The sequence below is a fragment of the Sebastes fasciatus genome, chromosome 9 (genome assembly GCF_043250625.1).
Source record: "Sebastes fasciatus isolate fSebFas1 chromosome 9, fSebFas1.pri, whole genome shotgun sequence".
NCBI classification, from domain to species: Eukaryota; Metazoa; Chordata; class Actinopteri; order Perciformes; family Sebastidae; genus Sebastes; species Sebastes fasciatus.
Window position 1 is genome coordinate 1,918,790 of NC_133803.1, and position 16,286 is coordinate 1,935,075.

The following is a 16,286-nucleotide window of genomic DNA, read 5'->3' on the forward strand; positions in this document are numbered from 1 at the left end:
TAATCAACAGAGCTGTTAAATTGACAAAGAATCACACCAAAGCACCATTTTAAATCTTGTTTTTACCAGAGATGTGCTAATAAGTCATGCAGCATGAAAAAAGCCCAAAAAAAGAGATAAATTTAGTAAAGAAATCTCAGTCGACTAGCAGTTAGAGTTCATTTAACTCAAACTTACGATCAGCTGGTGCAACAGGCTGCAGAAAACTTGACATTCTATGCTTCATCTTAGAGACCTTTCCTATGTTAGCCTTGTGACTTTGTGTTAGGGGGGGGGGACTTCACTCTGATTGTATACAGTATACGGAGGAGATGATGCATCCTCGCGTAAGTATTTGAGTTTGTATTTCTTAGTAGACAAGATAAATTATATTACATTCATTTAGCAGATGATGGCATCCAATGCAACTTGTATAAATGAGTGCATCCAACCTGAGAGAAGAATAGGGAACAACAGCCTCTTGATTGCATGTCAGTGATCATGCACACACACACACTCACGCACACTAACAATGAAAATGTGGCCCAGAGGTTTGGCGTTTTGCTCTGGAGCAACTGAACAGGATGTAAATGGAGACAGCAAACAGCAAAAGGCTATTCTCTGATATATCAGCGTTGTTATCAGTCCCCATACATGCACAGTGTTCAAGTCTTCACGTCACATCTGTCTTTGATGCTCAACGGCCTCTGTCATTTCAACAGAGTCTCACGGCACTTCATCAAATAGTCAATTTCATCTATTTGATTCATGTACATGTGGCACATGTACACCTTTTCGTGACGCTCAGCCCGGCTTTCAACAACGTATTTTTCGTGCATTTTCCTACGAACGTTCAGCACCACGTGACGCACGTGTCAATTTCCGCTCCAGTCTTTTCAAAATAAAACTACTTAGTTAGGTTTAGGAAAGGATCAACTTGGTTAGGCTTAGGCAACAAACTACTTAGTTAGGTTTAGGAAAGGATCGACTTGGTTAGGTTGTAACAAACCACTTAGTTAGGTTTAGGAAAAGATTGCGATTTGGGAAGCGAAGTGGCGTAACTTCAGTACGGAAGTTATGGGACAACAACTACTTAGTTAGCTTTATGGTTTGGGGAAAAATAACTCCAGAAGTGCTGTAACTGAAGTACGGAAGTTACAAGACAAATTAATCAACTCTGACTTGTGGTTTCACACGGAACACGAACACCGGTCTCCACACCAACCTTCTCTCTATAAGCAGCGTTCGCCGCTCTCAATACTCCCAGGTTCATAATTACGTGGATTACATACAAATTTATTTTGTGTTGACCAGCTCGAAAAACATTTGAATTTCGGGTCTATGTACACAAATCAATACATTACATTTTGTGACTATTTCACTAACTGCTGTGCGACTGGGCTGGTCTTTTTTCAACTACTAAACTTACTGGATCTCCGAGCCTCCACTACCTTAACTGACCTGACTGTTGCCTGCAACTTCTACCCAGCATACATGCATTATATCAAATATAAAGTGAAGAAATATATTGTAATCTGTCTCTATCTGATCTGGAGTTCAACACAGTGACAACAACTTGACAAAATATAAGGTGAACAAAAAGACAAGGCATATTAGGTGAAAGCTGGACAAGTACCTTTCCTACCTTTAGTCTCCTCCTCTTCTGTGTTATTACAGCTCTCTGTGGAGCCCTGTCAGACAGAGAGCGGAGGGAAAGACAGAGAAGAGGTGGCAAGAGAGGAAGACGGATGATGGGAGAAAAGAGAAATAGCAAAACAAATCATTTTTTAATGTTCTAGTGAGAGGGGGTTGAGAAGCTTTGGACACAAAGACAACCTGACGGACAGATGGATGGATGGATGGACAACTCCCTCCCAGGAGCACAAACCAGCCAGGACAGCAGCGAGGGGAAGAGCAGAGAGCCACACATACGGCATAGGAGCAGCAAAGTGTGGGAGCAATTTGAAATCTAACAGGAAGGAGTGTGCGAGCGCATGTTACTGCTCCTCGTGAGAAAAGTGTCAATGTTAAGACACTCGAATATCTAATGGCATTAGTATTTTGCAAGCTTGTACACCAACATAAGCAGCGTGGCAGTTGGTTCCTATTTTAGTCAAAATTCTGACATGAGTATTTGAAAATATACCTGTCAGTATGCATGTGCTGCTGTTAAAAACGGGACGTGTAGGACTTTCTCTTTCATATAAATTTGAAATTAGCCGTATGGATATGAAGGGAACCTCCAGAATAATTATCGAGCCTTACAGCGATTAATCATAATCAGTTCAGGGTTTCAAATAGTGTTTTATAGTGGAAGCGCTTCACCTGAAATAAGGAGTGATTCTGCTAAAATCAGAAGAAATTAGACATTTCCTTGTGAAAAATAATATGTCTTTTTTTAGGCTTAAAGCTGATGAAGTAGGCGAGATTGGAGCAGATATGATTAAAAACAGTTATTTTTATAAAACGTGACCTGAAATAAATCATCTTCCTCTGTGTCCTCCGGTGCCCCTAACAGCATCTGCAAGATTTCACAGACCGGAGGAAAACGAGCAGTAAGAGCTGATCTGAGGTCAGCTGTCAATTAGTCGCGAACTCCGACCAAACAGTCAAACTAGTCAGGGCTGATCAAATATGAATCAATATTCTGTTACGTTAATGTCTATTTCTCTCCTCAGATGTTCTCAGAATCATCTTGTAGTGTACTGTTTAGCTGTAAAATTGGAAAGTTTGTGACGCCATTGTGAAATCTGGTGAAGGAACGCCAAGTTCCAGTCACATGACCGGAGCACAGCTAATAGGAACGCTCTCTCAATGAAATGACCTGTGATTGGTCAAAGCAAACACGACTAGGAATTGTCAAAGAATTGTCCAACACAGCCTACGTAGCTCTTACTACAGACGGACGGACATTCAGGGCTACTGAGAGTTACTGAACTGTGACTGGCTGCCCACCACATCACTCCAGAGTGGGAGATAAAAAGTTACGTTTTGCAGGTGCGCCGCCTTTATGAGAACCTCACAGTAAGCATCTCTCTGAAGCACTGACACAAGCAGTGACAGATTGGAAACTGGAGAGGGGCACAATCCCTGTAATGTGTTTTATATTTATTTATTTATTATTTTTCAATAACACAGTGGTACAGAAATCCAACCGTATTCCTCCAAATACTGCACTTTGTGAGTGGAAAAACTAATCTTTCAATTAAGAGCAGATAATCAGGGAATTGAGACATATGTTATACTGTTCTTTGTTTTTTATAGTTCTGGTTGAGCTTTTGCTTCAATTTATGTTGATGGCCTTAGTCTATAATTACATCATATTTATATGAAAATAAAAAAGCTGCATTTTTTGTTTGCACTAATGACTGTAGAGGACCTATTCTTTCAGTTAAGATTTGACAATGAAGAAGTGTTTATGTTCCTTATGGAAGCCATACTTTTGTTAAGGCAAACATTTGTTAACTTATTTTTGTCAAATAAATGAAAAGCATGTTGGAATCAGAACATGACCTCCTCCCTGTAACAGAAATGTACCAAACCGAACCGAAAACCGTGATATAAACCCAACCGTGAATTTTGTGAATCGTTCCACCCCTACTATATATATATATATATATACTGTATATACACACATATATAGACACACATATATATACATATATATATATATATATATATATATATATATATATATATATATATTCATGTATATGCTCCTCCTCTATTTTTTGAGAGGCAAGAGGGAGATCAAAATATAAAAAAGAGTAATTGGTTGAAATAAACCATTACCAAATCTCAGTATCATTTATAAAATCATGGTCCAATGAGGATGTCCAGATGTCCTCTTCAGTCTCTACCACTGTATGTACCTGATGAACTGGCAGTAAACTATCAGACAGCAGCTTATCAGGAAATGAATTATAACGTGTAAATTGTGAACTTCTTTTAAACACATAACAAAACAAATCCTTTTTATTGAGACCTTTTTATCGAGCTGTAGCTAGCTGCTAGTGTTAGCTAACGCAACAGTTAGCTTGTTGTAGCAGCCCTGAAGGACGCGGTGCACCAGTCTGTCGCGGCACTAGAAGCCTGCCTGTAAACCCGTCCAGCGGTCCGTTGCACCGGAATCCAGAGCAGCGAGTCAGACCGCTGGCTGCACGCCACCGTAGTCCTGCCGTGGGTCAGTTCGGACAGCTGAGCGAGGGTCGGGGCTGCCTGGGGAGCGCGGCAGCGGCAGTATTCAAACCCCTGCCGGGGAGTGGATGGAGAGAGCTCCGCTCGGGGCTCGGGGCTCGCTGCTCGGTCCTCGCCGTCAGCTGTCCGGGCTGGACTCACAGCAGAGCTACGGAGACGCGGCGGCCCAACGTGCTGCTCTGGATCTCGGTGTGGGCAACAGACTGCTGTACGGGCAGTTTACAGACAGGCTTCTAGTGACACATTACACACACACACACGGTTTATTCCCACCCTGAGGCTGCAGGGATTGTTTTTAAGAAATCCTATAAGCCATTGTTTTACTCTTAGTTTTTCGTTTTACATAATAATGTAGAGATAACTAACCTAAGCAACTAGTGTAGTAATAATAATTTAAATAACACTTGTCAAACTTAAGCACAAAGTTATTTACAGATTAAAAGATTTACAGAATAAAAATCAATCAAAAATCAAAATGAATAACTTAATAAAATAACATCCTCCTGTCCAAGCAGTACGGTAAATATATATTTTTAAATTGATTAAGTGATTATAATAAAACACTGAAACTCTACATTTATTCCAGTGGCTCCATATTGGTGCACCTTCACATCGATTAAAACATGAGCTCCCCTCACTACAAGCTGCTCTCCTGTGAACTCCCTTCTGGTAAACAGGAAGAGACATAATGAAACACACTGCTCACATTAGGTGCACAATGAAGCACAAACAGTCATTATAAAGATTATTTTATTTTTTTGCCATTTTTCAAGCCTGTATTTATAGGACAGTGGATAGTCTAGAAAGGGGGAGAGCGGGAGACATGTGGAAATGGCCACACGTTGGATTGAAACCCGGGCCGCCGCGGTTAGGACTCAGCCTTGTTATACGGGCGCCCGTTCTACCAACTGTGCTATCGAGGCACCCCAAAGAGTCATTCTAGTTGTAGTTGACAGCAATGTATAAAGTAATTTAGAGAAAATCCTCCACGACTTCCCAGCGAGTGTTAGCGGCCGGTGGCTAGTGGTGGGAGAAGGCGGGCTTACCTTGGTGCCGTCAGCTGGGTTGTGTACAACAGTTGTCTGGGATTCCTGGGGGGAGGTAGGAGACACTTTACCATGCAGGGAGGTGATGAGTGTGTGTGTGGGGGGGGGGGGTATTCCCTGGCACCATGGAAGATGCCAGGGAATACCAATGAATTCAATGACGACAAATACACAAAACAGACACGTGTGCGCACACCAAAACAAAGACCAGGAGCTCCAGCATAGAGGCTGTGGAGCATTCAGGGTGATTCAATAGATGACTGGAGATGTCGAGGTGTTCAGTGTCAGTCGTCCCTACAGTAGCAATGAGGTCTACAGGATCATTTTAGTGCATGAAAACAGCCGTGAACACTTAAAACAGCTAAACACATATTCACCAGCAGGGCCATGACTGAGGAGGGGGGTGGGGGGGGTTCTGTATGGGACTATTAAGTGTGAGTGCAGATGTAATGCCACATTCATGTCACCTGGAAGGTATTTAACAGTTATGAAATGCAGTTTGCTTCAATATCCAAGTGGAAGTTACAACTGGGAGGCTCTGTTATATCCAACTTTGCTCTTGGGCTGGGCAATATATCGATATTATATTGATATCGTGATATGAAACTAGATATTGTCCTAGATTTTGGATATCGTAATAGGGCATAAGTGTTGTTTTTTCCTGGTTTTAAAGGCTGCATTACAGTAAAATTATGTAATTTTCTGAACTTACCGGACTGTTCTAGCTGTTCTATTATTTGTCTTTACACACTTAGTCATTACTGTATATCCACATTACTGATGAATATAACACTTTTTTGTAAAAGCACCAATGGTCAACCCTACATTATTGTCGTAATATCAATATACTGGAAGTATTTGGTCAAAAATATTGTGATATTTAATTTTCTCCATATCGCGCAGCCCTACTTTGCTCTAAATAATTACAGAAGTATGAATCAGGGTAGCAAGCACTCCAAAAACTCAAACGTTTACCATTTTATTACTTGAGCTTTGGCAAACAAGCCTTCATACTGTGAGCGCACCACAAGAGTGATATCTTCATTGGTGGAATGGAACTATGTACATTTACTCAAGTACTAATTCGAGGTACTTGTACTTTACTTGAGTATTTCCATTTATACTATACTTCATACTTCATACTCCACTACATCTCAGAGGTAAATTTGTACTTTTTACTCCAATACATTAATCTGACAGCTTTAGTTACAGTTTGTCATCCCATTCCTGTCCAGTGAAAACCATGTATCTTCAGATGTGTTGATGTTGAATGTTTGTGATGAACTGAAGGATGAAGTGTTCCTTTGTGTGTTGAGAAAATTCTCCTCCTTCTTAAAGGTCCCATATTGTGCTCATTTTCAGGTTCATACTTGTATTTTGTGTTTCTACTAGAACATGTTTACATACTGTAATGTTAAAAAAAAACTTAATTTCCCTCGTACTGTCTGCCTGAATATACAGTACCTGTATTTACCCTCTGTCTGAAACGCTCCGTTTTAGTGCATTTCAACGAAATTGCAACAGAATTGCAACGGAATTGCATTGCTAGCCAACAGTTTGGGTTCATGTTTACTTCCTGTCAGCTGATGTTATTTACATACACTGCAACAGGAAATAAACTGGGACACATTTAGAATGTTTATGTTTAAAACCGTGTAATGGTTTAAATATTGTAGATTTGTGACATCACAAATGGACCGAAATCCTAACGGCTTGTTTCAAATGCACAATTTCTGAATACGGACTGTGTGTATTTCTCCGTATATTGAGCGTTTTGATAGTTTAACAGTATTTATATAGCACTTAAACCTGCTTTATATTGTAAAAGACCTGAAAATCTCACTTTTTACAATATGGGACCTTTAAGCTAAATGAACTATTTAAAAAGCCTTTTGGATCAGCTGGAAAATGCATCGTCACAGGACAGCCAAGCTACAAACATATGATGATCTTAAAGAATATGATGCATTGCTGTATATTAAACTAGCCAACAGTATATAAAGGAGTTAAAAAACATCTACAGTAGCAGAATGCAACAATCACATTAATATGCAACAGTAATATTAGTCCATAAACATCAGATATAACAGTAATATTAGTCCATAAATATCAGATATAACAGTAATATTAGTCCATAAACATCAGATATAACAGTAAAACACTGACAGGGAATATTTTACTGCACAGTACTTTTACTTTAAGTACATTTTGATGATAATACTTACATACTTTTACTTAAGGGTTTTTAACTTTTACTTGTAGTGGAGTATTTTCACACTGTGGTATTAGTAATTTTACTTAAGTAAAGGATCTGAATACTCCTTCCACCATCTTCTCCTTTTACAGAGAATAAGCAATCATTGCCTGTTCTGATGAAGACCAGTTTACTGAAACGTGTCTGTAGAGGATATCAAATTGTAAAGTGAGCCAGCAGTATCGACATTCTTTTGTGTTTTTTTTAGTGTCGCTATCCAAGTTCATAAGCTGTTTTCACTTCAGCAGGATAGTTTGAAAGATGCTATAATCACATTAAAATGCTAAGTTAGAAAATACACACTAGCTTTTACCTACGTGTAATATCATAATAGCTCACAGCTCAATGCTAGATGACTTTATTCGGTGTGTAAATGACATTTGTTAATAGCAACACTAGCAATCATCATCCTGAGTAGTCTGATGCCACGAACATTTCCGAGTTATGACCATGTGAATCTCTCCTCATCACAACCGTCCATTCTACATGGCGTGAACGCTGCGTTAAGCATGGTGACTGTGCATTTGTGTGACCACTCCTCATCCTCAACCTTGACCCTGCCACAGGAACATTCAGCACAAAGCAAATTCAAGAGCTGTTTGGAAAACCAACCCACTGTTTACTGGTTTAGTCAGTCAGTCACACATTCAGGCTCCTGATCCACGATCAACACTGGACCCAACATCTAGGAACTACACCCTTAGAACATCCAGCCCCTTCCATGGCATATGGGATTAGACTGGATATTTTGAACCAATCCATCGCTCAATGCATTGCCTCTGTGTTCAATTTAGCTAGTTTGGCCTCTATCTTATTAGCACTTACTTGTGTGCAGAATCTAGCACCGGCATTAGAAACATGTATACTTTCTAGCAGAGAGTTAGATTAGAATATTGACACCACTCTCATGTCTATGTTTGTACAGTAAACATTGTAAATTTGAAGCTACCACCAGTAGCCAGTTAGCTCAGCGTAGCACGAAGACTGAAGACTGGGGAACAGCTAGCCTGGCACCGTCTGAAGGGAACAAAATCCACCTACCAGCTACCTAAAGCTCAGTGATTCATATTTTAAAGGAACAGTTTGTAACATTTCGGGAGATCTAGCAGAAATGGAATATAATATTCATAACTATGTTTTCATTAGTGTATAATCACCTGAAACTAAGAATAGTTGTGTTTTTGTTAGCTTAGAATGAGCCCTTCATGTCTACACAGGTAGTGGGTCCTCTTCACGGAGTCCACCAGACTCTGTAGACCAGAACGGACAAACCAAACTCATTTTTGCTTTACCTGAAGGCCACCATAATTCTCCAACACTGCGGTAACGTGAGACGCAGAGTGCAAACTAGTGGTACTGCCAGCCACCGTTGCTCCTAAAGTAGTGTTATTATGGTATGGATGGCCTCTGAGCGAAGCCAATGGAATTTCCACAGTTTTGCACTCGGCGGCTCACGTTACCGCAGTCTTGGAAAGGAAGGAGTGAGCGGAGGGGTACTCAGATGGTTGCTATCTGTAACCATGCCAAATCATACATACTGTACCTTTAAGTAACTTTTGTTTAATTTGTACAAAAAGGACGTTATTTGCCAGACAATTTCTTGGCTGGGAGCAGTGACTTCCTGGAGCCTCTGCTGGTTGCCTGGCAACCTCATGACAAAGACAGGTCTCTTAGTGTGCTTAGAGGTGCTGGTAGGTGGATTTTGTTAACATTGGAGAGTTAATTGAAAAGATAATGCAGTTATGTGCCGGAACTATTTCTTGACAAACAACGGCTGGGAACTTTGGCTTACCGTTCCCCCGGCTTCCAGTCTTAATGCTAAGCTAAGCTAATCACCTTCTGGCTCTGGATAAATACTTCATGTTTGACATAAACGTGGTGTTGACATTCTCATCTTACAGAACTCTCTCCAAAAAAGTGAATATTCATCTTAACTATTGAAACTATGCTATAAACAGTATATTTAGTAATTAGTATAATTTAGTCAATTCCACGGCTACTGCATCATATTGGCTTACCAGCCAATCATTTTATAGATTTAGCTGTAAATTTTATACAAAGCTGCTAGAGCACAACTTAGATTTAAAGATCTTAATGTTTTCAATCACTTTGACTTTATCCTTCCACCTGTGAAAATCATCATTTCTTCAGTTTTTTTATTCACATAGTCTCAGTTACTGACTAACCGTTACTAACTGTTTTAGACATTATTGATTCACTGACCAGTGAGACGAGAGGCTTGGCTTTCATGAACTTGAGACTTTCTATCATCCTTCTTGCTGCCATATTTGAAACCTGGGGAAAGTCTATTGTATGATGTATATGGCTCAATCCCATTACATGTCTGAACCATAGACTATACAAAAATGGGCGACGCTTCCACTTCCTCCCACTGTACAGAAGTGAAGCCAAAATATCCCGGATACGGGAGCTGACATCTTGACATATTGGCGTCATTTGGACCTGGAGCCTGAGCAGTAGTGATCTGGCGGTGGAGCCGCGGTATCGAGGTCACGCGCCCGAACCAATTGCGAACTGAGCACGGCCGCAGCTTGTCAGCGAGAGAGAATCAAAGCTGCCGATCATGACGTCTCACCCCCTTTTTATAGCATCTAATAACTAATTAAAACCAAACTTATCAGAAAAATAAACACTTGAACATACATCAGCATGATAAGAACTACCTAAAATGACAGAGACCACCTTTGGGAAAAATTTATTTGACGGGTACTTTTTACACTTTTTACTTTTTAAACTTTTTAGTTTGGCCCATGTCCCGTCCACTAACATGGAGGGGGCGGGCTTCATGAGCTATACTGCAGCCAGCCACCAGGGGGCGATCGAAATGTTATGGCTTCACTTTTGGGGAGCTGTCATGTCGTCCATATTTATATACAGTCAATGATACGAATACAGGGGCTGCATCTTCATACAAGCATGATCCCTCTGTTACCCGTCCACTCCAGCTCCTGTTTTACCCAGAAGTCCTCGTCATTTACAATTCACATATCAAAGAGCAATTTTTAAAATACCTTTTGATGTAGTACAGACTCAACGTCTTTTTTTTTTTTTTTTTTAGCTCTGCTTTCCAAAAGAAGGCCATAAACCTGTTCTTCTTAAGAGGCAAACCATCAACAAGGAGTCACCAGGATGTGGCTGAGCAGAACGGGATTCTAATGTCTGCTGTTGTACCGCAAAATGAAAGTAATTTGTCTACTTGTCAGTGCAGAACCCTGTGTGAATATATACTGTCCACACGAGTGTGTCCACAGGAGGTCGGGGTAAAACAAAAGCCAGGAGAGACACTAATAGGCAAAAACCGTTGTTCAATTTTTAAAGTTATCAAATCCACTTCCAACATCACAGTTAGTGTTCAGAACAGAAGCAGAGAGGCATAGGATGAAGGACGAGAGGACGAGAGGACAGAAAAGATTTCACAGAAAGATGAGGAGGAGACAGAACTAAACATTAAAAAGATGGAAACAATGAAATGATGCCGTTAAAAAAAGCAATGTGAGAGAAACCAAATAGAGATGAGGTACCATTGGTGCTGAAGATGACATGCTGCTGTCTTTGGTGCTGCTGCTGCTGACTACACTGTTTTTACTGTTGGTCCCCTGCGACTGGGGCACAGAAACACAACACACAATGACTCCTGCTGCTCCCACTGGGCCTCAACCATCAACCAGCCTATGGGAAAACAGCAATAGAGCCATTTCACGGCCAATATAAATATTCCACATATTGTAAGTGTGTAAGATTTAATACTCCACAATCTGGGAGTGGGGTTCAATGCTAAATGGATTTATCTTAATATCTGTATCAATCATCTGCACCTTGCTGCCTTGTGCACTTTAAAGGGTCGTTTTTGTTGTATTCTCCTGTCATGTCTTTTGTGCATATAGCCTCAAAATAATCTCTTCTGTTGATCCTCAGGAACAAGTAGAAACAGTTTAAAGCAGCAGTAGGCAGGTTGGAGCAAATGTGATTAAAAAAGTTGTTTATATAAAACGATCAATATATCCTGACAGTAGTGCATGAGACAGGTAATCGGTGCTCCTAACGGCATCTGCAAGATTTCACAGACCGGAGGATAACAGCCAATGAGAGCCGAGCTGGAGCCTTGCTGTCTCTGAGCAGCTGTCAATCACTCGCAACCACCAATCAAACGGTCAAACGAGGCAGCGCTGATCAAATATGAATCAATATTCTGTTACTGTAATGTCTATTTCTCAAGTAAAATGTTCTCAGAAACATCTTGTAGTGCACTGTTTAGCTGTAAAATGAGAAAGTTTGTGACCATGCAGCCATGTTGTGATCAGTTGAGGAAATACGAAGCACCGCCCATCCGCCGGAATAAACAGCCAATAGGAACGCTCTCTCTCTGAACTGACGTGTGATTGGTCAAAGTCTGGCTAGATGTTCTAAAGCCTGAAAACAGAGCCATGAGGAGGAGCAGAAGTCTAGTTTTCTCTCAGAACACTTGAATTACAATATGCTGAAAGTTTATTATGGAATTTTAGGCCAATGATGCTAAAAGCATTCAACCTACTGCTGCTTTAAGTGTCTTGCTCCAACAACAATGTAAGTGTACTGACTTCCTTACTTGTTTTTCTGACATGAGTACTTTTTATTCCTATTCTAAAGCTGTGTTGTGTGATTGAAGGGCTCTTTGAGTTAAGCGTCCTGGTGCACGCCTGCATTTAATATCTACAGCTCTCGCAGACATTTCACAACATAAAAAAGTAAAAAACAAAAAACAGAACAGTTAGTCAGCCCATGCATTTTTTAAACAATGAACATATTTCAGATTGGATTTTGAGTATTTTCCCAGCACTTTTACAAATAGGTCAATCAACATCTGCTGGGATTAAAAGAGAAATCACAAGTTTGTATCTAAAACAAGTACCAGAAATCGATGAACCATTTCTGGCAGAAGCACAGCCAAAATATGCGTAACCGAGGCAGAAAATAAGTCTGTAATAATGGTTACCAGTCCAGGTCTGTGCATGCAGTGAAAGGCCTTGATGACAGGTGTTTCTGTAGTTGTGGAGACTACAGAAACACCTGTTTCCTTCAGGCATGTGTGCATGCCTGAAGGTATGTACTCAATGTTATTTCCCTCCTTTGGCTCATGCAAAGTCAGCTTGCAGACAATATTAAAGCCTACAAAACGACTTTAGCATTACTGCTACTGCATAGTTCACCTCAAAGCTCACACAGCCCCCCCCTGGTCTATTACAATCTAGTTTTACTGAATGAACATGTGTCTCTGCAAGCGCAGTGGTGCACGCTGCTGAGCCAGAGTATATACAGCATACATTTAAATTAAACGGAAATATGAGTTCACTGTCACATTCATTGGCTTTTTCTCCCGAGAAAAAAACCCGGATATAATAAAAGCCATAACTTTTAAGTACATTTCAAGGTATTAAGATATATTTACAATGTGTTAAAGTAAATATAAATAAATAGATTATTTCTCATTATATTGTGGTGATGAAACAAAAATATTGCCTTATGTGCACAATAATTGCAAGAAATGGTATGAGATATAAATTTATGAAAATTAAATGTATTTATTAAACTCCAATGATTTTACAGATGAAGGTCAGTTTACTAGTCAGGGCTCGTACCATTCTGAAGCCAATGCTGAAGTGCCTTAAACTTGCATTCTTTCTACCAGCCAGCAGGGGGCGACTCCTCTAGTTGTATAGAAGTCTATGAGAAAATGAGCCTACTTCTCACTTGATTTATGACCTCACTAAACATTGTAAACATGAGTTTATGGTCTCAATCGCTAGTTTCAAGTCTTCTTCAATACAGCATGATGTTCATTTAGTAAATGATGGTCCTATTTAGAGTCAGATAGACCATAAAGCAGGGGATGCTTTAGGGCGGGATTACCTTCTGATTGACAGGTTGTCCGTGTTTTCGTCTTAGAACTTTAACCCTTTCACAGTGTGTTTTAGCTCCACCCTCTCGTGTCACTTCTGGTTGCAAAAATCCAACGTGGCGACGGACAAAAACCAGGATGGCGACGGCTTAAATGCCGAACTCAAGGCTTCGAAAACGGCAGTCCACAAACCAATGAGTGACATCAGGGTGACTACGTCAACCTCTTATACACAATCTATGCTCCGGAGGAGCTTTCGCAAGTCTGACAAAAAAAAACCAGATGATGTCATAGTGATGTCATAAGGGTTTCTCAGTTTGGGATCGGAAAGTCTGCGTTACAAACTAGCGGAGGGGAGTTTGAAAAACGGGCAGGGAGGGTCTAAAAAAAAGGAAGGTATCGGTTGCATTATGGGAAATGTAGGATCTATGGTTTTTGGAGCTTGACCCATACTACTTTAGTACACCTGCATTATTTGATTTCTTGCTCACTCAAAACACTTATTTTTGTCCTGTTTTGTTGGAACCTGCAAGCCAGAATATGACTCAGCTGCACAAGGCGGGTAGATCGTAGCTACAGATTCAAAGTGGGATGTGTGAGGTGAACAAAAAAACAGAGTTGGAGCTGGACTCTCCCTTCGGCCTCAGGCTAACTGGAGGGGAAGGAGAAAGAAAAGCTTCTTGAAAGCAAATCAGTATTCCCACAAGAAAGTTAAGAGGTGTGGACGAATGGTGAATGAAAGGTTAAGAGTAAAGTGCTGGGAGGTTCTCTAACACTCTGAGATGAGCGAATACCCTAGTGTGACTTTAACAAGTATTTTGGCGGTGTCTATGGCTGGACACTAGGAACCTCTTCTAACAGAAAAACTACAGTTCTAAAACTACAATTCCTTCAACAAGTACAAATCTGCACTGAAGTGAACTTCAACATTTTAAAGCTACTGCTAAGACTTTGTTGGTGTTCATTGTCTACGGCCCTGACATGATGTTACAGGCTCAGAGATAACGGTTTCAGGAAGGAAAATGTTGATTTGACATGCAATCTTGTTCTCCTCTTTTGTAGTATCTATTGACTCAGGAAAGGTAACCTGAGCACACATTATTTTCTTATCCACTGACACACAGTGTGGGAGCCAAGTTTCGTATATATGCTTAGTTCAATAAATAAGCACAGTCTGTATTTTATGTAGGTGAGATAAATAAGTGATTTCATTGAATAAGTTAATTCATAGTAATTAATATATTAAAAGGTTAAAAGTCATTTAATGATCATTTGATTTAATTCTGATTGAATAATGTCTTTGTGTGTTACTTTGTAAAGGCAACACTATAAGCTTTCTGTTGGACCGGTAAGTAGGTTACCGTCTGTAGCCTGGTGTAAAACAGTCAGGGACTAAAACAAGTTTGCTTAATAAAGTTAGGTGGATAAATGCAGTAAAGCAATTAAACTGAAAGTAATTTAGTTTAATGAAGAAAGAACAAAGGTTTAATTAAAAAGTAATCTAATCATAAATAAGGTAGGATGTAAATGTGTTAATGAGTAGCTCAAAATAAATAGATCTATATTGTTTTAAGGTAAACAATGGATTTAAACTAAGTGAAAAATACACAGACTGTGCCTTTAGTTTCAGCTATTTTGTTTGTGATTGGTTATTTGAGTTATCAGTCAATGACACCTGTGGTGATTGGTTGTAGTTAAGGAAGAGAACCAGTAGGGGGCGGGAGTAGAGAAAAACACGGAGAAGAGAGACGCGGAGAAAGGAGAGGAGAAGGAGCGAAAACGGAGAACAGACGTAGGAGAAGAGAGAACGAAGGAGTGGGAAGAACGCTGGGTTTTGATAGCCTGGTGAATGTTTTATGTAAACAGTAGAAAAGTGTAGCTGTGGACTATCACACCGTTTTGCTTTTATCACAGTGGATTAAGTGAATGTTTGGTGTGAGCTGTGTCGCTGCTATGCTAACGTCAGTAAGTTGCTAGCCACGAGGACGGCGTTGCTAACTGAAGATTGTTTGCCACGTGAAGAGGACGCTTGCTCGCTGTGAGGAAAGCTGTTGCTCGCTACGTGAGGAGGACGGTTTGCCTGCTTCGTGACGGGGATTTCGTTTCCGCTGCCACTGGATTCATCTCTCGGACCTGAACTGTTTTTCCCGAACTACGAACTGTTTCTTAAAGGAAGACTTAGAACTGTAAGTTGGACTTTTCACGTCTTTGTTCGCTGAGGATAAAGATTTGGACGGCCACACCGCACCCGAGCAACGTACAGGCCTGCTACTTTTATTATTTTGCGTGCGTGCGTGTGTGAGTGTGTGTGTGGGCCCACAGAAATGTTTAGAGTCTAATTGAGTTCAGTGTTGGATCTGAAGTTGTTTATTTTCTATAGGGGAATAGTGGTAAAAAGAAAAGGGAAGAAATAGGATTTTCAAAGGGAATCTAAGTTGATTTAAGTGTGTTGTTAAAGTATATTTGTGTAAACCAATTCAGTCTTGCCAGTAACTGGCCAGGTCATTTAAGTGTTGCTAACTAATTGTTTAGATAATCTGATGATTTCAGTGTGGTCTAATATTGCAAGTGTTGATTTTTGGGGATTTTAAAGGGGCATAAAGTGTGTTATTATTGTTATTTTTTCTTTGCACAAAAAGGGTAAATATTATTTGTACATTACTAAAAACGGTCAGTAAACTATTATTTTTCATTCAGAGAAGTTGTCTGGGGTCAGTTATTTAAAATACATCACTGTGAGTGTAAATAGATTGTGTATCACTAGGGTAATATCATTTTCACCCACAACAGGTAAACCTTTTTTGGTAGCTACCTTAAGAAACCGAACTCAAACGCCCCTTCATCTTAGTTTAAGGTTATTTATAGCTACTATAGCGTGTTGGGGTGCTACACGTCGCTTTAAGAGAAATAGGTT

At 40.1% G+C, this 16,286-nt stretch overlaps 1 protein-coding gene across 28 annotated transcripts in view; it reads right to left on the reverse strand.

Annotated features, from left to right (window-relative positions):
- Positions 1-16,286, reverse strand: part of camk2g2 (calcium/calmodulin-dependent protein kinase (CaM kinase) II gamma 2) — a 169,519-nt gene that overhangs the window by 15,095 nt on the left and 138,138 nt on the right. For 8 of the 28 annotated variants that reach the window (XR_012595114.1, XR_012595113.1, XM_074645294.1 and 5 more), the window contains 3 exons: positions 11,019-11,099; positions 5,223-5,267; positions 1,616-1,670 (listed from right to left, as the gene is read on the reverse strand). Coding sequence is in view for 26 of the 28 variants with exons in the window: in XM_074645294.1 (XP_074501395.1) it covers positions 1,616-1,670; positions 5,223-5,267; positions 11,019-11,099 (181 nt within the window). In the remaining 2 variants the exon portion in view is untranslated. The remainder of the gene's footprint in view (positions 1-1,615; positions 1,671-5,222; positions 5,268-11,018; positions 11,100-16,286) is intronic. The other 20 variants (XM_074645318.1, XM_074645302.1, XM_074645319.1 and 17 more) reach the window with 7 other exon arrangements.